Source organism: Hyla sarda, chromosome 5, assembly GCF_029499605.1.
Source record: "Hyla sarda isolate aHylSar1 chromosome 5, aHylSar1.hap1, whole genome shotgun sequence".
Classification (NCBI taxonomy): domain Eukaryota; kingdom Metazoa; phylum Chordata; class Amphibia; order Anura; family Hylidae; genus Hyla; species Hyla sarda.
Window position 1 is genome coordinate 301,538,712 of NC_079193.1, and position 23,979 is coordinate 301,562,690.

Consider the following 23,979-nt stretch of genomic DNA (forward strand, 5'->3'; position numbering starts at 1 on the left):
CAGGTAATGCTAACGGCAGGAGAGTGATGTGTGCGGTCATCATCTCCTGAACACCCCCGCACACATCACTCCCATGCCGTTGGCATTACCTGCAAAGAAAGATATGCTTTATCAATAAAGGTTTTTACTGCTTCTTAATGTTGAGTGCCACGATTTATTCCTTACCTCTGGGATTGTCTTTGCTATATGAATGCTATTTTAAATTATTGGAAGAGCACCGCTGATCCTGCGACAAGCGGGTTAATAGCTGTTATACAGTATGTCTGCATCCATAGTTTGAACATAGCATGCAGTTTAACTAAAGCAGTGCCAGAGACTGTGATAGACTGTATTGTTTTCCTATATAAGCTTCTATCTTATTATTACTATATAGTTCAATTCTATTAACTTATATTGCATTTTACTGTAATTAGAGCTGTTAACAATCCGGATGACCGCGAAGCCCGTTTCTCTATGCATCTGGCAAGTTCATTTGCTGGAATTGGCTTTGGGAATGCAGGGGTACATCTCTGGTGAGTCTTAGTGCATACATACTATATCACATTATTTTCTTCTTTGCAGCTGAAATGTTTTGTCTATCATCAGGAATATCCAGAACGCTTGTACATACTGTAACTTTTCCTAAAGTGGTTTCAGATAAATGTCAAATTTGTAGGGTTGAGCATTTTTCACAGCCCACCCCAAAAAAAAACAAAAAAAAAACACAAGTTTAGGTAAAACTATTAATTTCAAAAGAAAGTCACAAACAGCAACTGTAAAAAAGAAAGTTCCAAAGTGTGTATTTTATTCCTCCTGGGAATACAACAAGGGAAATACAGTGTGAAATGTAAACATATTCAAATACTACAACCATATACATTGCTTAACTACATGTAACACATGGGATCATAGCAATCCATGATTATATTCTTATGTTTCCAGCCATGGGATGTCATATCCAGTTGCAGGAATGGTGAAAAAGTACAAAGCCAAGGATTACAATGTGGATCACCCAATAGTGGTAACTATGTCTTCATCTTTATTTCCTACACTTGAGAAATAATGTCCCCATAGTAATCCTAAATATTATAGCTCATGCTTTTTTCTTGTAATGCAAACTTTTTTTTTTTTTTTTTGTAAACTAAAGGGGTTATCCCATCTCACTATTTCAGCTCCCTGCATCACTCTATCCCACTCTACTTCCTGGTTTGGGCAAGGCAGGGACATTCAGCTCACAGACCCAGTCCACTAAGCAGTTTTGGAGCGATGCAGGGAGCTATGACGGGAATGCGCTCCCCTGTCCAGCCATCTCCTGTGTGCGACAAGCTCATCACAGGTGACTTCAGGGCTTGTGTACTGTCCCTGGTGCCATCTCTGGGTCACTTGTCACGCACAGAAGGTGGCCAGCAGGGGGAAGCACTCCCAAGATCCCTACCACCCAGGCCTCTGCTGTTGTGCAGAGAGGGTGTGACATCTGCAGCCCAGCCATCCACTTCAACAGCAGAGCAGTGGTCAGTATCCTAGACAACGAGCTGTAAATTATTGCAAAAGATAATACAACATAAAAAGTAAGCAATTTTGTTAATAGGATGTGTTTGCAAAATTGCTTACTTTTGCATTATATATAAAATAAATGGTGATCTATAAGATTGGAAAGTCCTTTAATATATAAGAAAATTCTGTAATGCATTATGGACTTGTTTCTATTCAGTCTTGTGCATTTACTGTAGTTTTATGGAGCCCAAACAGCATTTTTAAGGACTTATAACAGGAATAACTTGAAGTTTTGTGTCAAGCTAGACAAGGTTCAGATGGTTTTTGGAGAAGCAATAGCAGAAATCCTTTTGTATGATTTGCAAATCCACAGCCTATCTGACCAGTGGGAAAGCCCTTTAAGGTTTAGTAAGTAAATGTTTTATTAATCTGGTTTTGAATAATGATTTGTCTTCCCCAGCCTCACGGACTTTCAGTAGTCCTCACATCCCCGGCAGTATTTTCCTTCACTGCAGCCATGTGCCCAGAGCGCCACCTGGAGGCAGCAGAGATACTGGGTAAGAAAATTTCACTTTTCAACTGAAGAGCAGGCCATGGTCACACACTATGTTTTCAGTCTGGTTCCTACACTCTTAAATGTCAAATTGGTTATTTTATTTATTTATTACTTTAAAGCCATGTTTCCTCTCCGAATCACATTTTTTTTAATTTTTTTTTTTTGGGGGGGGGGCACTATTTTCAGTCTTGAAAAAAATGGTAGTTAAAAAAAAAAAAAAAAAGACTGAAATTGATCCTGGATACACACATTTATATTATAGTCATAATGGAAGTTTTGGTCAACATTTAAAGCCTGAGGGTATTCCAGGATTTTTTTTTAGTTGACCATGCTGCAAGGGCTGTAAAGTTAGTGTAGTTCATAATATAGTGTCTGTACCTGTGTTTGATGATGGTCTCCCCATTCTTATGTGATCTTTGCCCCGATGTTTATTTTTAACAGCATACAAACTGAGTGTAGTCTGAGGTTTTCACAGGTTGCAGTGCGGCCCGAGACATTACATCTCTAGTCCATTGTTCAAAATGAACCTGTTTGTTTTAATGGCTGGAGTAACTGCAGGGCTGCAGGAAATTGTCCCAGGTGTGCTTTAATGGGTGGGTGACTGATGTGTGGCAGGGTGAAAAGTGACCTCACACTTACAAACAAGGGATCCACAAGGGGAAAAGAGAGAAAAAGGGATATGCGCCCCTAGTGTAATATGTCGAGGATAAATGACAATGCAATGATAAGCGATTTTACACTCACCATATAGGGTTGTGCTAAGAGCACAACATCTCAGTAGACGTCTGGTTTTATGATACTCCAATCTGCAGCCATAGCTTGTCCGGAATCAGGGACACTGGTCCGGTGGATACTGTTTGGAAAAGTAAAATTCAAGTTCTCAGGCGCTGATGCAGTTGATAAGTAGGGACCCAAGGTTATTGTCCAAAAAGCTGATTTAATAGCACAAACGTAACGTGTTTCAGGTCCGGAATGGACCCTTCATCAGACAGGTGCATACAGGGAGATAGCAGAGCACACAATAAATACCCTCATGGTATCCTTGCAAAGGGCACGTCAATTAGGGAATTCACAGAAAAATTGTGTATAACTTTGTGTTACATAATACATTTAAAATCACAAAATTTTAAAAGCACGAGCTTACTTTATTAAAGTAAGACAGCTTTTTGCTGTTTGGGCACGCTGGGATTTGTAGTTTTGTAACATCTGGAGGGCCACAGTTTGGAGATCACTCTGCGGCGGTTTCTAAACCGTGGCCCTCTAAATCTAACTCCCAGCATGCACGAACATTAAACGTCTGTCTCGCCATGCTGGGAGTTGTCGTTGCGTACCTCCAGCTGTTGTATAACTACATGCCCTTCGGTGATCAGTACATGCTGGGAATTGTAGTTTTGCACCAGCTGGAGGCACACTGGTGGGAAAATACTGAGTTAGGTAACAGAACCTAACTGAAGGTTTTCCAACCAGTGTACCTCCAGATGTTGCAAAATACTACACTACACTACCACATAATAAAGGGTAAAACACTACATATACACCCCCTTACACTGTCCCTCCTCAATAAAAATGAAAAACTCATCGTACGGCACTGTTTCCAAAACGGAGCCTCCAGCTTTTGCAAAACAAAAACTCCCAGCATTTCCGAACAGCCACTGACTGTCTAGGCATGCTGGGAGTTTAGCAACAGCTGGAGGCACCATGTTAGGGGTAATCTACGCCAGTCATTCCCAATGTCCACCCCTATGCAAACCCTAATATAGTCCTCAAATGCGCATGGAGCTCTCTCACTTCTGAGCCCTGTCGTATTTCAAGGAAACAGTTTAGGGCCACATATGGGATATTTCTGTACTCGGGAGCAATTGCGTTACAAATTTTGGGGGGCTTTTTCTCCTTTTACCCCATATGAAAAGGAAAAGTTGGGGTGTACACCAGCCTGTTGGTGTAAAAAAATAAACATTTTTACACTAACATGCTGGTGTTGCCCCATACTTTTTATTTTCACATGAGGTAAAAGGAAAAAAAGACCCCCCCAAATTTGTGTTTGAGTACGGAAATACCCCATATGTGGGAGTAAAATGCTCTGCGGACACACAACATGGCTCAGGAGTGAGAACGCACTCTTTATATTTGAAGCCTAAATTGGTGATTTGCACAGGGGTGGCTGATTTTACAGCAGTTCTGACATCAACGCAAAAAATAAATACCCACATGTGACCCCATTTTGGAAACTACACCCCTCATAGAATGTAACAAGGGGTATAGTGAGCCTTAACACCCCACAGGTGTTTGACGAATTTTCGTTAAAGTTGGATGGGGAAATGAAGAAAATTTTTTTTTAACTAAAATGCTGGTGTTACCCTAACTTTTTAATTTTCACAAGGGAAAATAGGAAAAAAAAGCCCCCCAAAATTTGTAACCCCATTTCTTCTGATTAAGAACATACCCCATATGTGGATGTAAAGTGCTCTGCGGGCGAACTACAATGCTCAGAAGAGAAGGAGCACCATTGGGATTTTGGAGAGAAAATTTGTCGGGAAATGAAGGCCATGTGTGTTTACAAGCCCCCATAGTGCCAGAGCAATGCACCCTCCCCCCCCAAATGTGACCCCCATTTTGAAAACTACACCCCTCACGGAATGTAATAAGGGGGGCAGTGAGCATTTACACCCCACAGGTGTCTGACAGATTTTTGGAACAGTGGTCCGTGAAAATGAAAAATAAAATTTTTCATTTGCACAGCCCACTGTTCCAAAGATCTGTCAAACGCCAGATTCTATGAGGGGTGTAGTTTCCAAAATGGGATCACATGTGATCGCTGTGCCGCGCGCTATTAACCCTTTAGCCGCGCGCTCAAAGCTGAGCCGCGCGGCTAAAAACGAAAGTAAAAGTGCCCGGCTAGCTCAGGGAGCTGTTCGGGATCGCCGCGGTATAATCGCGGCATCCCGAACAGCTGTAGCACAGGAGGAGGTCTTCTTACCTTCTCCTGCGCTGTCCGATCGCCGAATGAATGCTTCAAGCCTGAGATCCAGGCTTGAGCATTCAATCGCCGAAAACACTGATTGATCCATTCCTATGGAGATGGATCAATCAGTGTAAAAGATCAGTACATGCAATGTTATAGGCCCCTATAGGAGCTATAATATTGCATAAGAAAAGTGTAAAAAAATCATTAACCCTTTCAATGATCCCTTCCCCTAATAAAAGTTTGAATCACCCGGCATTTCCAAAAATAAAAAAAACATTATGTAAATAATAATAAAAATAAACATATGTGGTATCGCCGCGTGCGGAAATGTCCGATTTATAAAAATATACCGCTTTTTAAACCGCTCGTTCAATGGCATACGCGCAAAAAAATTCCAAAGTCCAAAATAGCGCATTTTTGATCACTTTTTATACCACAAAAAAGTGAATAAAAAGTGATCAAAAAGTCTGATCAGAACAAAAATGGTACCGCTAAAAACTTCAGATGACGGCGCAAAAAATGAGTCCTCAAAGCGCCCTGAACACAGAAAAGTAAAAATGTTATAGGGGTCAAAAGATGACCATTTTAAACGTATAAATTTTCCTGCATGTATTCATGATTTTTTTCGGAAGTGATACAAATTCAAATCTATACAAGTAGGGTATCATTTTAACCGTATGGACCTACAGAATAAACATAAGGTATCATTTTTGACAAAAAATGTACTGCGTAAAAATAGAAGCCCCCAAAACTTACAAAATAGTGTTTTTTCATCAATTTTGTCGCACATTGATTTTTTTTCCCGTTTCACCGTAGATTTTTGGGTAAAATGACTAATGTCATTACAAAGTAGAATTAGTGACGCAAAAATTAAGCCATTATATATAATTTTAGGTGAAAATTTTTAAGAGTTATGATTTTTTAAAGTTAAGGAGGAAAAATTGAAAATGAAAAAACTGAAAAAGCCCGGGTCCTTAAGGGGTTAAGGGGTTAAAGAGGTACTCCACTGGAAAACTTTTTTTTTTTTTAATCAACTGGTGCCAGAAAGTTAAACAGATTTTTGTAAATTTCTTCTATTAAAAAATCTTAATCCTTCCAGTACTTATCACCTCTGTCCATGTTAGGAACTGTCCAGAGCAGGAGAGATTTGCTATGGGTATTTTCTCCTACTCTGGACAGTTCCGAAAATGGACAGAGGTGTCAGCAGAGAGCACTGTGGTCAGATAGAAAGGAAAATAAAAAAGAAAATAACTTCCTCTGGAACCTACAGCAGCTGATAAGTACTGGAAGGATTAAGATTTTAAATGGAAGTCATTTACAAATATGTTTAACTTTCTGTCACCAGTTCATTTGGAAAAAAATGATTTTCCACTGGAGTCCCCCTTTAAGGTTGTAAATGCTGACCTAAACAAATGTGTGTATCCACAAAAGAGTCATTTTACTATTGACTTTAAAGGAGTACTGCAGTCTTAGACACTTATCCTTTAACGGATGGGATCTTCCACGATCTCCCGAATGGTGACCCGGCATTGCCGCGGCTCTGTGTGGCTAATGCGTGTGTCGTAGTTCTCGCTGAAGTCAACGTCATGCCCCCTCCATACAGGCCTTTGGGATAAATGTCTAGGGCTGCAGATCTCCTTTAACAAAAATTCACAAGGAAAAAAACTGCAATTTTATGGGTGAAAAAAAACTGACCAAAATACAAAGTGTGAACATAGCTTGACCCTTTAAAGGGGTATTCCAGGAAAAAAAACTTTTTTATATATATATATATATATATATATATATATATATCTCAACTGGCTCCAGATTTGTAAATTACTTTTATTAAAAAGTCTTAATCCTTTCAGTACTTATGAGCTTCTGAAGTTAAGGTTGTTCTTTTCTGTCTAAGTGCTCTCTGATGACACATGCTCGGGAACCGCCCAGTTTAACCCCTTAAGGACGCAGCCCTTTTTCACCTTAAGGACTGAGCCCTTTTTCGCAATTCTGACCACCTTCACTTTACAAATTAATAACGTGAAAACGCTTTTACCGAATATTCTGATTCTGAGATTGTTTTTTCGTGACATATTCTACTTTATTTTGGTGGTAAATTTTCGGCGTTAATTGCATCCTTTTTTGGTGAAAAATCCCAAAATGTCATGAAAATTTTGAAAATTTTGCATTTTTCTAACATTGAAGCTTTTATTTTTCTTCACAAATACAATATGTCCACTTTATGTTGGCATCATAAAATGGACATACTTTTGCTTTTTGAAAAAATTTGAGGGCTTCAAAGTAGAGCAGCAATTTTCAAAAATGTCATGAAAATTGCTAAATCTGAAGGGACAGATGTTACAGAACTACAACTCCCAGCATGCCTGGGCAGTCGAGGCATGCTGAGAGTTGTAGTTTGGCAACATCTGGAGGGCTACTGTTTGGGCACCACTGTAACAGTGGTCTCCAAACTGTGACCCTCCAGATGTTGCAAAACTACAACTCCCAGCATGCCCAGACAGCCTTTGGCTGTCTGGGCATGCTGGGAGTTGCAGTTTGGCCCCCCTAGTGGTTGCCACAGTAAAGATCGATTTACTTTCACTCCCTCCCCCCCCCCCCCCCCCCCCACTGTCGATTCCCTACCTTATCAGGATCCTGCAGGCTCCAGCGAAGATCCCAGGTCCCCAGGCATCTTCTCCGCAGGTACGGCCTCCATCTTCTTCCCAGAGCCCCTCGACATCCAGGGGAGGGCAGAACGGGGGGTTGCCATGGCAACCCCCTGTCCTGCGCTGCCATTGGTCAGAACTCCGTTTGCGACCTCACTCCTATCCTTTAGGCTGATTGGGGTTGTTGCTGACAACTCCGATCAGCCCTATTTTCCGGGTGATCGGGTCACCAGAGACCCGATCAGCCCGGAATTGGAGAAAATCGCATGTCTGAATTGACATGCGATTTTCTCCGATCGCCGACATGGGGGGGTCTCAGGACCCCCCTGGGCGATGTGCCAGGGTGCCTGCTGAATGATTTCAGCAGGCATCCAGCTCCGGTCCCCAACCGGCTAGCGGTGGGGACCGGAATTCCCACGGGCGTATGGATACGCCCTGCGTCCTTAAGGACTCGGAATGCAGGGTGTATCCATACGCCCTGCGTCCTTAAGAGGTTAGAAGAGGTTTGCTATGGGGATTTGCTTCTAAACTGGGCGGTTCCCGAGACACGTGTCATCAGAGAGCACTTAGACAGAAAAGAACAACCTTAACTTCAGAATCTCATAAGTACTGAAAGGATTAAGATTTTTTAATAGAAGTAATTTACAAATCTGTTTAACTTTCTGGAGCCAGTTGATATATATATAAAAAGTGTTTTTTTCCTGGAATACCCCTTTAATTGTTCAAGTGCCCAGTTAATGGTTGCGTGCCCAGCTTCTGGAGCCCCCAGTGAACGGCGACTCCTCCCTGTCTATGAGTTGTTTACTATGATACTGAATTGTTTACTAATATTAGAATGTTTTAAACCTTTATATTGTTGTAAAGCACAAATATTTTCACACTGGTTGGCATCAGTTCTATCCATTACCTTGCATCACCACTAGGTGTCACTGTATAGCCACAATCTTCTCTTGAAAGTAGTAAAATACAGTACTAGCACGAAAGGGAATGTGGCAGATGTACTGATCAGTGGTTTTCAAACAGCATGTCTCCAGCTGTTGCAAAACTACAACTCTCAGCATGCCTTTGGCTGTCCGGGCATGCTGAGAGTAGTAGTTTTGCAACAGCTGGAGACACACTGTTTGGAAAACACTGCATTATTTGATCATTTTAGCAATTTATGGCACATAATTATGAAATGTTGTATGGATCGTGATCAATGATGAATTTTCAAAAACAGGCCTGTTGGGGGGTATTTATCGGGCTGTCTTTTCTTTGTTGCCCATTGCAACCATATTACTCTGGTAAAATGAAAGCCGAGCTGTGATTGGTTGCTATGGGCAACAGAGATAATCTTACTATAAGGCCACACGATAAATCTCCCTCAGGATCTGTACATTTATCCAACTGCAGCAAGAGAAATATTTGCCAAGACTTTGGCGCACAGCTTGACCTTACGCGCCGCTCCCGCTGCTACACCTCTTTAGAAAGGCAAAACTTTTCTAGGTACCTTAGGTACCCCAAGTAGGGTTGTCAACTTTTTCCCGACCAAAAATACAGCCACATTAAGGTGTATTTACACTTTTTACTTTTCTTCAATTGCGGCGCAAAAAATGCCCCAACATGGCTAAAAATTGGGTAAGGTTTTGGCAGTGTGACGGCATGGGACGGATAGACAATGTAGCAGGTTTACTACATTTACTATGCGTTAAAGGGATACTCCGGTGAAAAACTATTTTTTTCATATCAACTGGCTGCAGAAAGTCAAACAGATTTGTAAATTACTTCTATTAAAAAAATCTTAATCCTTCCAGTTCTTATCCGCTGCTGAAGTTGAGTTGTTCTTTTCTGTCTGACAACAGTGCTCTCTGCTGACACCTCTGTCTGTCTCAACAACTGACAAGAGCAGGAGAAGTTTGCTGTGAGGATTTGCTCCTACTCCAGGAAAATCTCAGGATTAAGCTGGCGCATGAGTCTCATTCAACGGTAGGATAGTTTATTACCCACAATGCAACGCGTTTTGTGGAAGACCGCTCCATCAGGCATTGACCGCTTCATCAGGCATTGACCGCTTCATCAGTGATTGATGCATGATGAAGCGGTCTTCAGCGAAACGCGTTGTATTGTGGGTAATAAACTATCCTACCGTTGAATAAGATTCATGCGCCTGCTTGATCCTGAGATTTTCCTGGAAGTGTTTCCTTGGCTGCTGTATTTGCCTCAGGAGCAGCTGCTGGATCCTGGTCATCACGACTCTATTTGCGTCTACCATTGTTATACGTGGCCCAGTACAACCATCGCTGGTGAGCACCATAACCTCTGGTTCACATATATACTTTGGTTTACGTCATCACTATGGAGCGCTTTCCTTTGTTATAGTTCCTGAGACAGACAGAGGTGTCAGCAGAGAGCACTGTTGTCAGACAGAAAAGAATAAATAAACTTTAGCAGCTGATAAGTACTGGAAGGATTAAGATTTTTTTTTTTATAAAAGTAATTTACAAATCTGTTTAACTTTCTGGAGCCAGTTGATGTAAAAAAAAAAATATTTGCTTTCACCGGAGTACCCTTTTAAGGTGTGGCATAGTAGAAAAGGGGCATGTCTTTCCTGAAGGGGGGGCTTTTGTGCATCTTCAGGCTCCAAAAAATAGTGCTAAAATTCAGATGCATATTCTTTACATAAAGTAAGCAAGCTAAGTTGGCCAAAACTTAGACTAGATAGTCTAAAGAGTGATAAACCTGCCTTAGGGTATGTCCACACTGAGAAATTGACGAGGAATCATTATGGTCACGATATTCAGCAGATCTGCCATCTTCTGCTTGGCACGGAATTGGCACGGAATTTGAAGAAGAAAACTAGGAGATGAATCAGGAAATGCTATGGAGGAAATTCCTCTCCAAACTCATTTAGTCAGGAAAAATAACATTAAAGGGGTTCTCCACCATAACGTGATTTTAGTGCGTACCTGGCAGACAGTAATGGACATGCTTAGGAAGGATCTGCACTTGTCTTGCGGATAAATGGCTATGTTGTGAGATTACCATAATACTGTGGCTAGCTTTTTGTGAACTGGTATTTCCTGTTTGACTTTTCTTTTTTTTTACTACAAATCCCACAATTCCATTTTCCTCCCTCCCACACATCAGCCACCCCACCCTTTGAAACATATATGAGCTGCATCCATTCAAAAGACCTGTGGTTTTCAATCAGGGTGCCTCCAGCTGTTGCATTGGTTACAGATTAATCTCTCTCCCGCCAAGCGATCGCTCCACCCATTGAAGCAGACAGGCTCCCTGTCATCAGCTGATTAGTGAGTCAGGTCTCGGCCGCATTGCAACCTGGGAAAAATCCGAGACAGCAGTCATTTTGTATGCTGGTAAAAATAAATATTGGGGTGAAAATCACAGAAGAATTGTGAGAAAACCGTCACACACAGGTACAGACACTATATTATGAACTACACTAACTTTACAGCTCCTGTAGCATAGTAAAAAAAAATCCTGGAATACCCCTTTAACATTGACTATAATGGGCTCTTACCTAAGGATACTGCCAGAAAAATGAACATGTTCAGAATTTCATCAAATTCCTCAGTGTGAACAGAGCAGCGGAAAGACCATTAAAGTCAATGGAACTTTCATTCAATGCAGAATTACACAAGTAAAAAATCATACCCATACTGAACCACTTTGAGAAATCTCTTTATGCCCGTGTCTGGCCACTCATTGGGGGAGATTTATCAAAATCTGTCCTGAGGAAAAGTTGCCCATAGCAACCAATCAGATCGCTTCTTTCATTTTTAACAAGGCCTATGCAAAATTAAAGAAGCAATGGGATTGGTTGCTATGGGCAACTGGGCAACTTTTCCTTTGCTCGGGTTTTGTTAAATCTCCCCCATTGTATCTCTGTTGCCTTGCCTGCTGCAGTTTCTATTAGTGCCAATCCCATAATTGACCTAGTCCTGAAGTCGATGCAGAAGAGACTGATCTGAGGAAAGGGGTGGCTCCCCCGAAACGCGTCATCCCGGTACTTTTTATAGTTTATTGGCTCAATAAACCATTTCAGTGTTTGAAAATATCCCTGGCTTGGATTTTGCTTCTCACTACACCGGCAGTTCCATCATAAGGGTCATTTTTCGCTCTTCTGCATCGACTTCCATCAGGATTGGTTCACTCCTTCTCCTGGGACCCGGGCTCAGCAGCTGGCTCTCCTCTTCTTGGTAACCCACTTGTTGGGTTTAAATGCGAATTTCCTATTCGCTCATGGTAAGCGGCCACTACCTAAGGGCGACTTCAGCTTAGCCACGGTACCCGTCACACTACTGCCATCTGTTTTTAGTGATAACGCACAAGGTGCCCCCCTTTGGTCCTTTTTCTTTTATTCTCAGCTAGTCCTGAAGTAGCTGTCAATTCTAGGACCGGGTAGACTTGGCTAAGGGCGCGCGCGCACCGGCTCTATGAAATTTAAAGGGCCAGTGCACCATTAATTGGTGCCTGGCCCAATTAGTTTAATCACTCCTATTTCCCGTATAAACCCACTTCTCCTTCCTGTCCTTGCCGGATCTTGTTGCCTTGTGCCCTGAGAAAGCGTTTCTGTGTGTTCCCTTGCCTGTGTATCCAGACCCCTTGCCGTTGCCCCTGACTACGAACCTTGCCGCCTGCCTTGACCTTCTGCTACGTCTGACCTCACCTTGCCTTGTCCTTGTGTACCGCGCCTGTCTCAGCTGTCAGTAAGGTTGAGTCCCTATCGGGTGGAACGACCTGGGGGTTACCTGCCGCAGCAAGTCCATCCCGCTTTGCGGCGGGCTCTGGTGAAAACCAGTAACCTCTTAGATTCCGTTCCCCTGGTACGGCCCACGCCATCACCCCACTGACACAGAGGATCTACTCCAGTGCCCTTCCTGCATACCAGTCCGGATCCTGACAACATTCTATATGTAGGCAAATCTTACCAGCACTTGCTGCTTCCCCAGTATTAGTCCTGGTTGGGACAGTAATTCCTATCAACATAAAGACATCTGTAGTCACAGACATCAGGATCAGTTTCCTTTACTTATTCTTCACATATGATATATTAGAAATTATACTTTACATATTTTCTTAAATGATAAAATACTTTTTATATATATTTTCTTACTGTCTCTGTGTCCTTAAGAGAACATGTTGCAGTAAGCTTATGCATGTATTGTAATTAGAGTTGCCACCCGGCCGGTATTTTACCGGCACAGCCATTATTTTGACCGTTATTTTAAAAATACCAGCAATGCTATGGCCGGTATTTATCCAACCTATCCTCCAACTCCTGGAATGTTGCACCATAACCTATACCAGTGTTTCCCAACCAGAGTGCCTCCACCTGCTGCAAAACTACAACTCCCAGCATGCCTGGACAGGCAACGGCTGTCCGGGCATGCTGGGAGCTGTAGTTTTTCAACAGGTGGAGGCGCTCTGGTTGGGAAACACTGACCTATACTATATACTACTATATAGTCCAACATGCTGAGAGTTGTAGTTTTGCATCAGCTGAAGGCACCCCTGGTAGGGATACACTGACCTATACTATATACTACTATATAGTCCAACATGCTGAGAGTTGTAGTTTTGCATCAGCTGGAGGCACCCCTGGTAGGGATACACTGACCTATACTATATAGTCCAACATGCTGGGAGTTGTAGTTTTGCATCAGCTGGAGGCACCTCTGGTAGGGAAACACTGACCTATACTATATACTACTATATATTCCAACATGCTGGGAGTTGTAGTTTTGCATCAGCTGGAGGCGCCCCTGGTAGGGATACACTGACCTATACTATATAGTCCAACATGCTGGGAGTTGTAGTTTTGCATCAGCTGGAGGCACCTCTGGTTGGGAAACACTGACCTATACTATATACTACTATATATTCCAACATGCTGAGAGTTGTAGTTTTGCATCAGCTGGAGGCACCCCTGGTAGGGATACACTGACCTATACTATATAGTCCAACATGCTGGGAGTTGTAGTTTTGCATCAGCTGGAGGCACCCCTGGTTGGTAAACACTGACCTATACTATATACTACTATATATTACAACATGCTGGGAGTTGTAGTTTTGCATCAGCTGGAGGCACCCCTGGTATGGATACACTGACCTATACTATATACTACTATATAGTCCAACATGCTAAGAGTTGTAGTTTTGCATCAGCTGGAGGCACCCCTGGTTGGGAAACACTGACCTATACTATATACTACTATATATTCCAACATGCTGGGAGTTGTAGTTTTGCATCAGCTGGAGGCGCCCCTGGTAGGGATACACTGACCTATACTATATAGTCCAACATGCTGGGAGTTGTAGTTTTGCATCAGCTGGAGGCACCTCTGGTTGGGAAACACTGACCTATACTATATACTACTATATATTCCAACATGCTGAGAGTTGTAGTTTTGCATCAGCTGGAGGCACCCCTGGTAGGGATACACTGACCTATACTATATAGTCCAACATGCTGGGAGTTGTAGTTTTGCATCAGCTGGAGGCACCTCTGGTTGGGAAACACTGACCTATACTATATACTACTATATAGTCCAACATGCTGAGAGTTGTAGTTTTGCATCAGCTGGAGGCACCCCTGGTAGGGATACACTGACCTATACTATATACTACTATATAGTCCAACATGCTGAGAGTTGTAGTTTTGCATCAGCTGGAGGCACCCCTGGTTGGGAAACACTGACCTATACTATATACTACTATATATTCCAACATGCTGGGAGTTGTAGTTTTGCATCAGCTGGAGGCGCCCCTGGTAGGGATACACTGACCTATACTATATAGTCCAACATGCTGGGAGTTGTAGTTTTGCATCAGCTGGAGGCACCTCTGGTTGGGAAACACTGACCTATACTATATACTACTATATATTACAACATGCTGAGAGTTGTAGTTTTGCATCAGCTGGAGGCACCCCTGGTAGGGATACACTGACCTATACTATATAGTCCAACATGCTGGGAGTTGTAGTTTTCGATTGGAGCAGCTGCTGAGCCACAGGCTGTATCATGGAATACTGGGAGTTGTAGTTAGTAACTAACTGCAACTCACCTCACAAATTTAATTAAAAAAAAAAAGCGACCAAAAAGTCTCATTAAAACAAAAATGGTACTGTTAAAAACTACAGATCGGGGCGCAAAAAGGAATAATAAAATGGTTATAGGGGTCAGAATAGGACAAAATTTCCCCCCATATATGTGTATCCTGTGATGGTACACATGTATAATTAATTATGCTAATTAGCATGGCTGGTATTTATTTATTTTTTTGCAAGAAAGGTGGCAACCCTAATTATAATGGCAGCTTGCAGTAAGATTCAGTGTCCATAACATTTTTTCATTTATGTTTTCGTTTAGGGGCTGACGTCCGGACCGCCAAAATGAAAGACGCTGGGCTTATCTTGGCAGACACTTTACGCAAATTTCTCTTTGACTTGAATGTAGATGATGGCTTGGCAGCCGTGGGGTACAGTACGGCAGATATTCCTGCATTAGTCAAAGGGACTTTGCCTCAGGTATGATATCCTAATGCAGTGCTATAAGCTGAAACAGGTATAAAGTCTTCTTTGTTCCAATGCTTTTAGGGAACCGACCACAGAAATTTCCGGACTTCCTGGGCCTCTGACCTTTTTCATTTCAATTGTAGAGCGCATATTCTCATTGCCTGACCTATGATGTAGAAGACTAGTACTGGTCCAGCTAAACCTAGAAAAATCAGACCATGTGACCTGAACCGAAATCACAATAATACAACCTACAAAAATCTTTACTCCTAATTCTTCATGGAAAGACAGTAAAACATACAATAAAAATATATAGTGGGGATAGGGTTGCCACCTTTCTTGCAACAAAAAAACGGCTATGCTAATTATGATGCGTAACATCACAGGATACACATATGAGGGGGGGGCAATTTTGTCCTATTCGGACCCCATACATTTTTTATTTCTCCTTATACGGGTACTGTATGAGGGCTCATTTTTTGCGCCCCGATCTCTAGTATTTAACAGTACCATTTTTGTTTTGATGTGACTTTTTGATCGCTTTTTTTTATTAAATTCGGCAGATGCAGTTAGTTACTAACTACTACTCCCAGCATGTCCTGATACAGCCTGTGGCTCAGCAGCTGTCCCAAACGAGAACTACAACTCCCAGCATGTTGGACTATATAGTAGTATATAGTGTAGGTCAGTGTTTCCCAATCAGGGATGCCTCCAGCTGTTGCAAAACTACAACTCCCAGCATGTCCTGATACAGCCTGTGGCTCAGCAGCTGTCCCAAACGAGAACTACAACTCCCAGCATGTTGGACTATATAGTAGTATATAGTATAAGTCAGTGTTTCCCAACCAGGGATGCCTCCAGCTAATGCAAAACTACAACTCCCAGCATGTTGGACTATATAGTAGTATATAGTGTAGGTCAGTGTTTCCCAATCAGGGATGCCTCCAGCTGTTGCAAAACTACAACTCCCAGCATGTTGGACTATATAGTAGTATATAGTGTAGGTCAGTGTTTCCCAACCAGGGTGCTTCCAGCTGTTCCAAAACTACAACTCCCAGCGTGTTGGACTATATAGTAGTATATTGCATAGGTCAGTGTTTCCCAACCAGGGTGCCTCCAGCTGTTGCAAAACTACATCTCCCAGCATGTTGGACTATATAGTAGTATATAGTATAGGTCAGTGTTTCCCAACCAGGGTGCCTCCAGCTGTTGCAAAACTACACCTCCCAGCATGTTGGACTATATAGTAGTATATAGTATAGGTCAGTGTATCTCAACCAGGGTGCCTCCAGCTGTTGCAAAACTACAACTCCCAGCATGTTGGACTATATAGTAGTATATTGCATAGGTCAGTGTTTCCCAACCAGGGTGCCTTCAGCTGTTGCAAAACTACATCTCCCAGCATGTTGGACTATATAGTAGTATATAGTATAGGTCAGTGTTTCCCAATCCGGGATGCCTCCAGCTGTTGCAAAACTACATCTCCCAGCATGTTGGACTATATAGTAGTATATAGTATAGGTCAGTGTTTCCCAACCAGGGTGCCTCCAGCTGTTGCAAAACTACAACTCCCAGCATGTTGGACTATATAGTAGTATATAGTATAGGTCAGTGTTTCCCAACCAGGGTGCCTCCAGCTGTTGCAAAACTACATCTCCCAGCATGTTGGACTATATAGTAGTATATTGTATAGGTCAGTCTTTCCCAACCCGGGATGCCTCCAGCTGTTGCAAAACGACACCTCCCAGCATGTTGGACTATATAGTAGTATATAGTATAGGTCAGTGCATCCCAACCAGGGTGCCTCCAGCTGTTGCAAAACTACACCTCCCAGAATGTTGGACTATATAGTAGCATATAGTATAGGTCAGTGTATCCCAACCAGGGTGCCTCCAGCTGTTGCAAAACTACATCTCCCAGCATGTTGGACTATATAGTAGTATATTGTATAGGTCAGTGTTTCCCAACCCGGGATGCCTCCAGCTGTTGCAAAACGACACCTCCCAGCATGTTGGACTATATAGTAGTATATAGTATAGGTCAGTGCATCCCAACCAGGGTGCCTCCAGCTGTTGCAAAACTACACCTCCCAGCATGTTGGACTATATAGTAGCATATAGTATAGGTCAGTGTATCCCAACCAGGGTGCCTCCAGCTGTTGCAAAACTACATCTCCCAGCATGCCCGGACAGCCGTTGGCTGTCCGGGCATGCTGGGAGTTGTAGTTTTGAAACAGGTGGAGGCGCTCTGGTAGGGAAATGCTGGTATAGTATATTCCGAGAGTTTGAGGATTGGTTGGATAAATACCGGCCATTGCATTGCCGGTATTTTTAATATAAAAATTCCGGCATGGAGGCCAAAATACCAGCTGTGCTGGTAAAATTCCTGCCAGGTGGCCACCCTAAGTGGGGAGTATGACCCAATGAATGAACAAATAGGAATGTACACCAAACTTGTAGTCATAGGTAAATATCCTTTGGGGCTTGTAGTCAGTGCACGGTATACAGTGATGTACTAACTGTATTATTATCAACTGTATCATCATAAAATTACTGTCCAAAACCATACTAAAGAATACAAAACACTGAAGCATCTTAAAGGGGTACTCCGGTGAAAAACTTTTTTTATTTTTATTTTTTTGAACTGGTGCCAGAAAGTTAGACAGATTAGTAAATTACTTATATTAAAAAAAATCTTAACCCTTTCAGTACTTTTTAGCAGCTGGAAATTCTTTACTTTTTACATTTCTTTTTTGTCTTGTTCACAATGCCCTCTGCTGACACCTCTGTCCGTGTCAGGAACTGTCCAGAGCAGCATAGGTTTGCTATGGGGAATTTCTCCTGCTCTGGACAGTTCCTGATACGGGCATCAGGTCTCAGCAGAGAGCACTGTGGACAAGACAAAAAAGAAATGTAAAAAGGAAAGAATTTCCTCTGTAGAATACAGCTGCTAAAAAGTACTAAAAGGATTAAGATTTTTTAAAGGGGTACTCCGGCCTGAGACATCTTATCCCCAATCCAAGGTATAGGGGATAAGATGTCTCACCGCTGGGGACCCCCGCAATCTTGTATTTGCCACCCACCTGTTTGAGCTTGACGCCGCGGTGCTAGCTCACAAACAGCCGGGTGGCGACCACGGGGCCGGAGTATCGTGACATCACGACTCCGCCCCCATGTGACGTCACCCCCCGCTATGCAAGTCTATGGGAGGGGGCGTGACGGCCGTCACGCCCCCTCCCATAGACTTGCATAGCGGGGGTGGGGCGTGACGTCACGATACTCCGGCACCGTGGTCGCCACCCGGCTGTTTGTGAGCTGGCACCGCGGCGTCCAGCTCAAACAGGTGGGTGGCGAATACAAGATTGCGGGGGTCCCCAGCGGCGGACAGGATAGGGGGTAAGATGTCTCAGGGCCGGAGTACCCCTTTAAAAGAAGTAATTTACAAATCTGTTTAACTTTCTGGCACCAGTTAATATAAAATAAAAAAATACGTTTTTCACCGGAGTACCCCTTTAAAAATGAAACCAATGAGAAAAATAGTGAACTGTATAAATAAGGTAAGCTTGGGTGGTCTCAAAAGCTTCACTAAGTGAAGTGAGTGATAGATAATGAAGAATAGGGGGTTTAGTTACATCAAGTAGCCTATCTACATTGAACATACATATATCAATTCAGACACGGGTAGGAGGAGCGCACAGGATGAGCTCTGTGCTTGACTGGTGCTTCTTTAGGAAACAGCTGTCAATGTGCTGGGATCCTGTTTGCAGTAGATGTCTGATGATTTGCATCTCTTATGAGAAGTCTGAAAATACCGCACATCTGTCACTATTTACCAAGGAACTGACGTATTCCCTTTTATTTCTCATGAAGAGCTTGTGTTAAAATGTCACGCATACAGTACATATCGTCACCCTATTTCCCAGTAGCCCTAATACAACTTTTGGTTTTTTCCACCAGCTTGTAACCTATGGAAGGTTACCAGTATTTTAGGGGTTGTAGGTTATATAGCCTACATTAGGTTATACAGCCAGAATGCATCATGATATTTAAAATAGACCTCTACTCATTATATTTTGCCTGTAAAAAAATAGTTATGGCCTCTGTATCAAGAGAGGCATGGACTCGAGGGACAGGGACATAATACTCCCCCTTTATAAAGCATTGGTACGGCCTCACCTGGAATATGCTGTTCAGTTTTGGGCACCTGTCCATAAAAGGGACACTGCGGAGTTGGAAAGGGTGCAGAGACGCGCGACTAAACTAATATGGGGCATGGAACATCTTAGCTACGAGGAACAATTAAAGGAGTTACAATTGTTTAGTCTTGAGAAGAGACGTTTGAGGGGGGATATGATAAATGTATATAAGTATATTAATGGCCCATACAAAAAATATGGAGAAAAACTGTTCCAGGTTAAACCCCCCCAAAGGACGAGGGGGCACTCCCTCCGTCTGGAGAAGAAAAAGTTTAGTCTCAAGGGGCGACACGCCTTCTTTACCATGAGAACTGTGAATTTATGGAACGGTCTACCTCAGGAACTGGTCACAGAAGGAACAATTAACAGCTTTAAAACAGGATTAGATACATTCCTGGAACAAAATAACATTAATGCTTATGAAGAAATATAAAATCTCATCCCTTCCCCAATATCGCGCCACACCCCTACCCCTTAATTCCCTGGTTGAACTTGATGGGCATATGTCTTTTTTCGACCGTACTAACTATGTAAAATTCGACTTTTATTCACAAATGTTTTTATTAGACTTTATTTAACCCCTTAAGGACCGGAGGTTTTTCCGTTTTTGCATTTTCGTTTTTTGCTCCTTGCCTTTAAAAAATAACTCATAACTCTTTCAAATTTACACCTAAAAATCCATATGATGGCTTATTTTTTGCGCCACCAATTCTACTTTGTAATGACATCAGTCATTTTGCCCAAAAATCTATGGTGAAGCGGGAAAAAAAATCATTGTGCGACAAATTGAAAAAAAAAACGCTGTTTTGTAACTTTTGGGGGCTTCCGTTTCTACGTAGTACATTTTTCGGTAAAAATTACACCTGATATGTATTCTGTAGGTCCATACGATTAAAATGATACCCTACTTATATAGGTTTGATTTTGTCGGACTTCTGGAAAAAATCATAACTACATGCAGGAAAATTAATACGTTTAAAATTGTCATCTTCTGACCCCTATAACTTTTTTATTTTTCCGTGTATGGGGCGGTATGAGGGCTCATTTTTTGCGCCGTGATCTGAAGTTTTTAACGGTACCATTTTTGCATTGATAGGACTTATTGATCACTTTTTATTCATTTTTAAATGATATAAAAAGTGACCAAAAATGCACTATTTTGGACTTTGGAATTTTTTTGCGCGCACGCCATTGACCGAGCGGTTTAATTAATGATATATTTTTATAATTCGGACATTTCCGCACGCGGTGATACCACATATGTTTATTTTTATTTTTATTTACACTGTGTTTTTTTTTTTATTGGAAAAGGGGGGTGATTCAAACTTTTAATAGGGGAGGAGTTAAATGATCTTTATTAACTTTTTTTTCCACTTTTTTTTTTGCAGTGTTATAGGTCCCATAGGGACCTATAACACTGCACACACTGACCTCCTATGCTGATCACTGGTTTCTCATAAGAAACCAGTGATCAACGATTCTGCCGCATGACTGCTCATGCCTGGATCTCAGGCACTGAGCAGTCATTCGGCGATCGGACAGCGAGGAGGCAGGAAGGGGCCCTCCCGCTGTCCTGTCAGCTGTTCGGGATGCCGCGATTAGCCGCGGCTATCCCGAACAGCTCGACTGAGCTAGTCGGGAACTTTCACTTTCACTTTTAGCCGCGCGGCTCAGCTCTGAGCGCGCGGCTAAAGGGTTAATAGCGCGCGGCGCCGCGATCGGCGCTGCGCGCTATTAGAGGCGGGTCCCGGCTTCACTATGACGCCGGGCCGCCATGATATGACGCGGGGTTACTGTGTAACCCCGCGTTATATCAGAAGAGCAGGACCAAGGACGTACCGGTACGTCCTTGGTCCTTAAGGGGTTAAATATTTTCATTAAAGGGGTATTCCAGGAAAAAACTTTTTTATATATATATCAACTGGCTCCAGAAAGTTAAACAGATTTGTAAATTACTTCTATTAAAAAATCTTAATCCTTTTAGTACTTATGAGCTTCTGAAGTTAAGGTTGTTCTTTTCTGTCTAAGTGCTCTCTGATGACACCTGTCTCGGGAAACGCCCAGTTTAGAAGAGGTTTGCTATGGGGATTTGCTTCTAAACTGGGCATTTCCCGAGACACGCGTCATCAGAGAGCACTTAGACAGAAAAGAACAACCTTAACTTCAGAAGCTCATAAGTACTGAAAGGATTAAGAGTTTTTAATAGAAGTAATTTACAAATCTGTTTAACTTTCTGGAGCCAGTTGATATATCATAACCCCTTTAACAATGCCCTCCCGTACATGTCTGTATTATGGATTTGTGTTGTGTAAAGGCTAGGAACACACATTGCAGAAATGCAGCAGGTTTTTGACAGTAAAAGAAAATTTGCTTAAGTCAAAGGATGGTCCAGCAGGAAGGAGACGAAGAAGTCCTTCCTCCCTATTTCCCATTCCTTTTGAATCTTCTTTTGAAGCTGTGACTCTAGTTGGGTCATTTTCCAACCGTATACATTTTTGGCCCGGATGGAAAACTGCGGCGGATCATGGTTTTCAATCTGGACCAAAACCTGGATGTGGTCAGAAAATAACCGGAGTCATTAGCAATGAATGGAGCCAGACACAAGCCCTGCAGGGATATGGCAGTAGGCGGTTTTACTATTCACCCCGATGCAGCCTAACAGAGATGTTCTTCCCTGGAAGCATTTCTGCAGGAGGACAATACATTAATGCACCATTGAAGTGCTACACAAATGCACACAGAGTGGGGTATTCATTATTGTATTTTATTTTTTTTTGTGTTAAAAAATTGCAAATGACTGTGCAGTGTGTAAAAAGTGGCAAAATATTTGCGCAAATCATCTAGACTCATTCAAGAAAATATCTTTAATGTAGTGTTGATGAGTGATTAATCAATTATGACTATTTTCAATTGTTGCGACATTTATATGCACTCAAGTTTTTGCGCAATCTTACGCCAGCTTGGACCACACTTGTCTACATGGATGGTACTTTGCTATTTATGAAGATCGTGCACCTCTTTGATAAATCTGGGGGAAGTACACATGACGTTCACCCAGGCAAAAGAATGTGAAAAGGAACTTGATTTACACCCACAATGACAAGTTCCCCCCCCCCCCCCCCCCCCAGAGTGCCTACAGGATTGAGATGATCACCCATAGGGGCTCTGTGTGCGGCTACGACAACGTCAAGTGCCTGGACCCTAAAGTATTATTCTTTGGATTTTTATAAATGCAAATAGTTTAGACAAAGGTATTTTTAAAAGAAAATAAACCTCAGTGGGAAACAGCTTATGAAGTGACAAAGACAAAAAGAGCCAGTCTACAAACTAACTGTGTGATCCAATGGTTGATTTCGTGTTTAAAGGGGTAGTCCAGTGGTGAAAAACGTATCCCCTATCCTAAGGATAGGGGATAAGTTTGAGCACGCGGGGGGTCCGACCGCTGGGGCCCCCTGTGATCTCTCTGTACGGGGGCCAGGCTCTCCGGCCAGATAGCGGGTGTCTACCTCCGCACGAAGCGGCGGCCGACACGCCCCCTCAATACATCTCTATGGCAGAGCCGGAGATTGCTGAAGGCAGCGCTTCGGCTCTGCCATAGAGTTGTATTGAGGGGGCGTGTCGGCCGCCGCTTCGTGCGGAGGTCGACACGCCCCCTTCCCGTGGGCTGTCGGGGCTCCGTACAGGAGATCGCAGGGGGCCCCAGCGGTCGGACCCCCCCCACGATCTCAAACTTATCCCCTATCCTAAGGATAGGGGATAAGTTGTTCCCCACTGGGTCACCACTGGACTACTCCTTTAAAAAGAAATGTAAAGAATTCCGGTAAAATCTCCTTGTTTTCTTTGTTTGATTGTGTATAGCAAAGAGGTGCTCAGCGTTTGGAACAAATTGTTACAAACGCTGGAACCGGCGCCGGGAGCTCGTGGCATCATAGCCCGCCCCCTCATGACGTCACGCTCCACCCCCTCAATGCAAGTCTATTGGAGGGGGCGTGACAGCGCCACGCCCCCTCCCATAGACTTGCATTGAGGGGGCGGGCTATGACGTCACAAGCTCCCGGCGCCGGCTCCAGCGTTCGGAACAGTTTGTTCCAAACGCTGAGCAGCGGAGTACCCCTTTACCTCTTTGTGAACACTTTGGGGAGGATTTATCAAAACCTGATGAGAAGAAAAGCTGACCAGTTGCCCATAGAAACCAATCAGATCACTTCATTTATCTTTCAGAGGCCTTTTTAAAAATTAAAGAAGCGATCCGTGCCGTGTTTTCTTTCAGTTTTTGACAAGTGATTTGTAATACATATCAACAAAAAGCAATGGTTGCAGCTCAGCTCACTCACCGGTCTTTATGCTGTGTAACAGGCATCCATGGAGTATGCAGCGCTGGAGCACGGACAATGCGGGCCGCTTCCCGTGTTGATTAGCAGAAAGGAAAGGTGGTCAAGCTCACACGCCTCAAGGTTTCTAGGTTAAAACTTGACTTTTAATAAATCCTTTAAAACATGGTGCAAAAAACCACAAAACAAAGTGTATAAAAACACACGCGCCGACGCGTTTTGGGCTTCAGATCAGCCCTTAGTCATGACTAAGGATTTGTAATACACATCTCTTCAATACATTTCTTTTTCCATT

At 42.8% G+C, this 23,979-nt stretch overlaps 1 protein-coding gene and 1 long non-coding RNA gene across 8 annotated transcripts in view; one reads left to right on the forward strand and one right to left on the reverse strand.

Moving 5' to 3' along the window:
- The window catches only part of ADHFE1 (alcohol dehydrogenase iron containing 1), a 61,282-nt gene that overhangs the window by 16,360 nt on the left and 20,943 nt on the right, over positions 1-23,979 (forward strand). For 6 of the 7 annotated variants that reach the window (XR_008844254.1, XM_056522049.1, XM_056522048.1 and 3 more), the window contains exons 11-14: positions 414-512; positions 922-1,000; positions 1,934-2,030; positions 15,013-15,170. Coding sequence is in view for 6 of the 7 variants with exons in the window: in XM_056522049.1 (XP_056378024.1) it covers positions 414-512; positions 922-1,000; positions 1,934-2,030; positions 15,013-15,170 (433 nt within the window). In the remaining variant the exon portion in view is untranslated. Of the gene's footprint in view, positions 1-413; positions 513-921; positions 1,001-1,933; positions 2,031-15,012; positions 15,171-15,301; positions 15,464-23,979 lie in introns of those variants that run through there. The other variant, XM_056522053.1, reaches the window with a different exon arrangement.
- On the reverse strand, positions 493-23,964 carry LOC130274130 (uncharacterized). The gene is made up of 3 exons (XR_008844256.1): positions 23,688-23,964; positions 2,774-2,882; positions 493-621 (listed from the first exon to the last, which is right to left on the reverse strand). It is a non-coding gene; the product is annotated as an uncharacterized LOC130274130 (long non-coding RNA).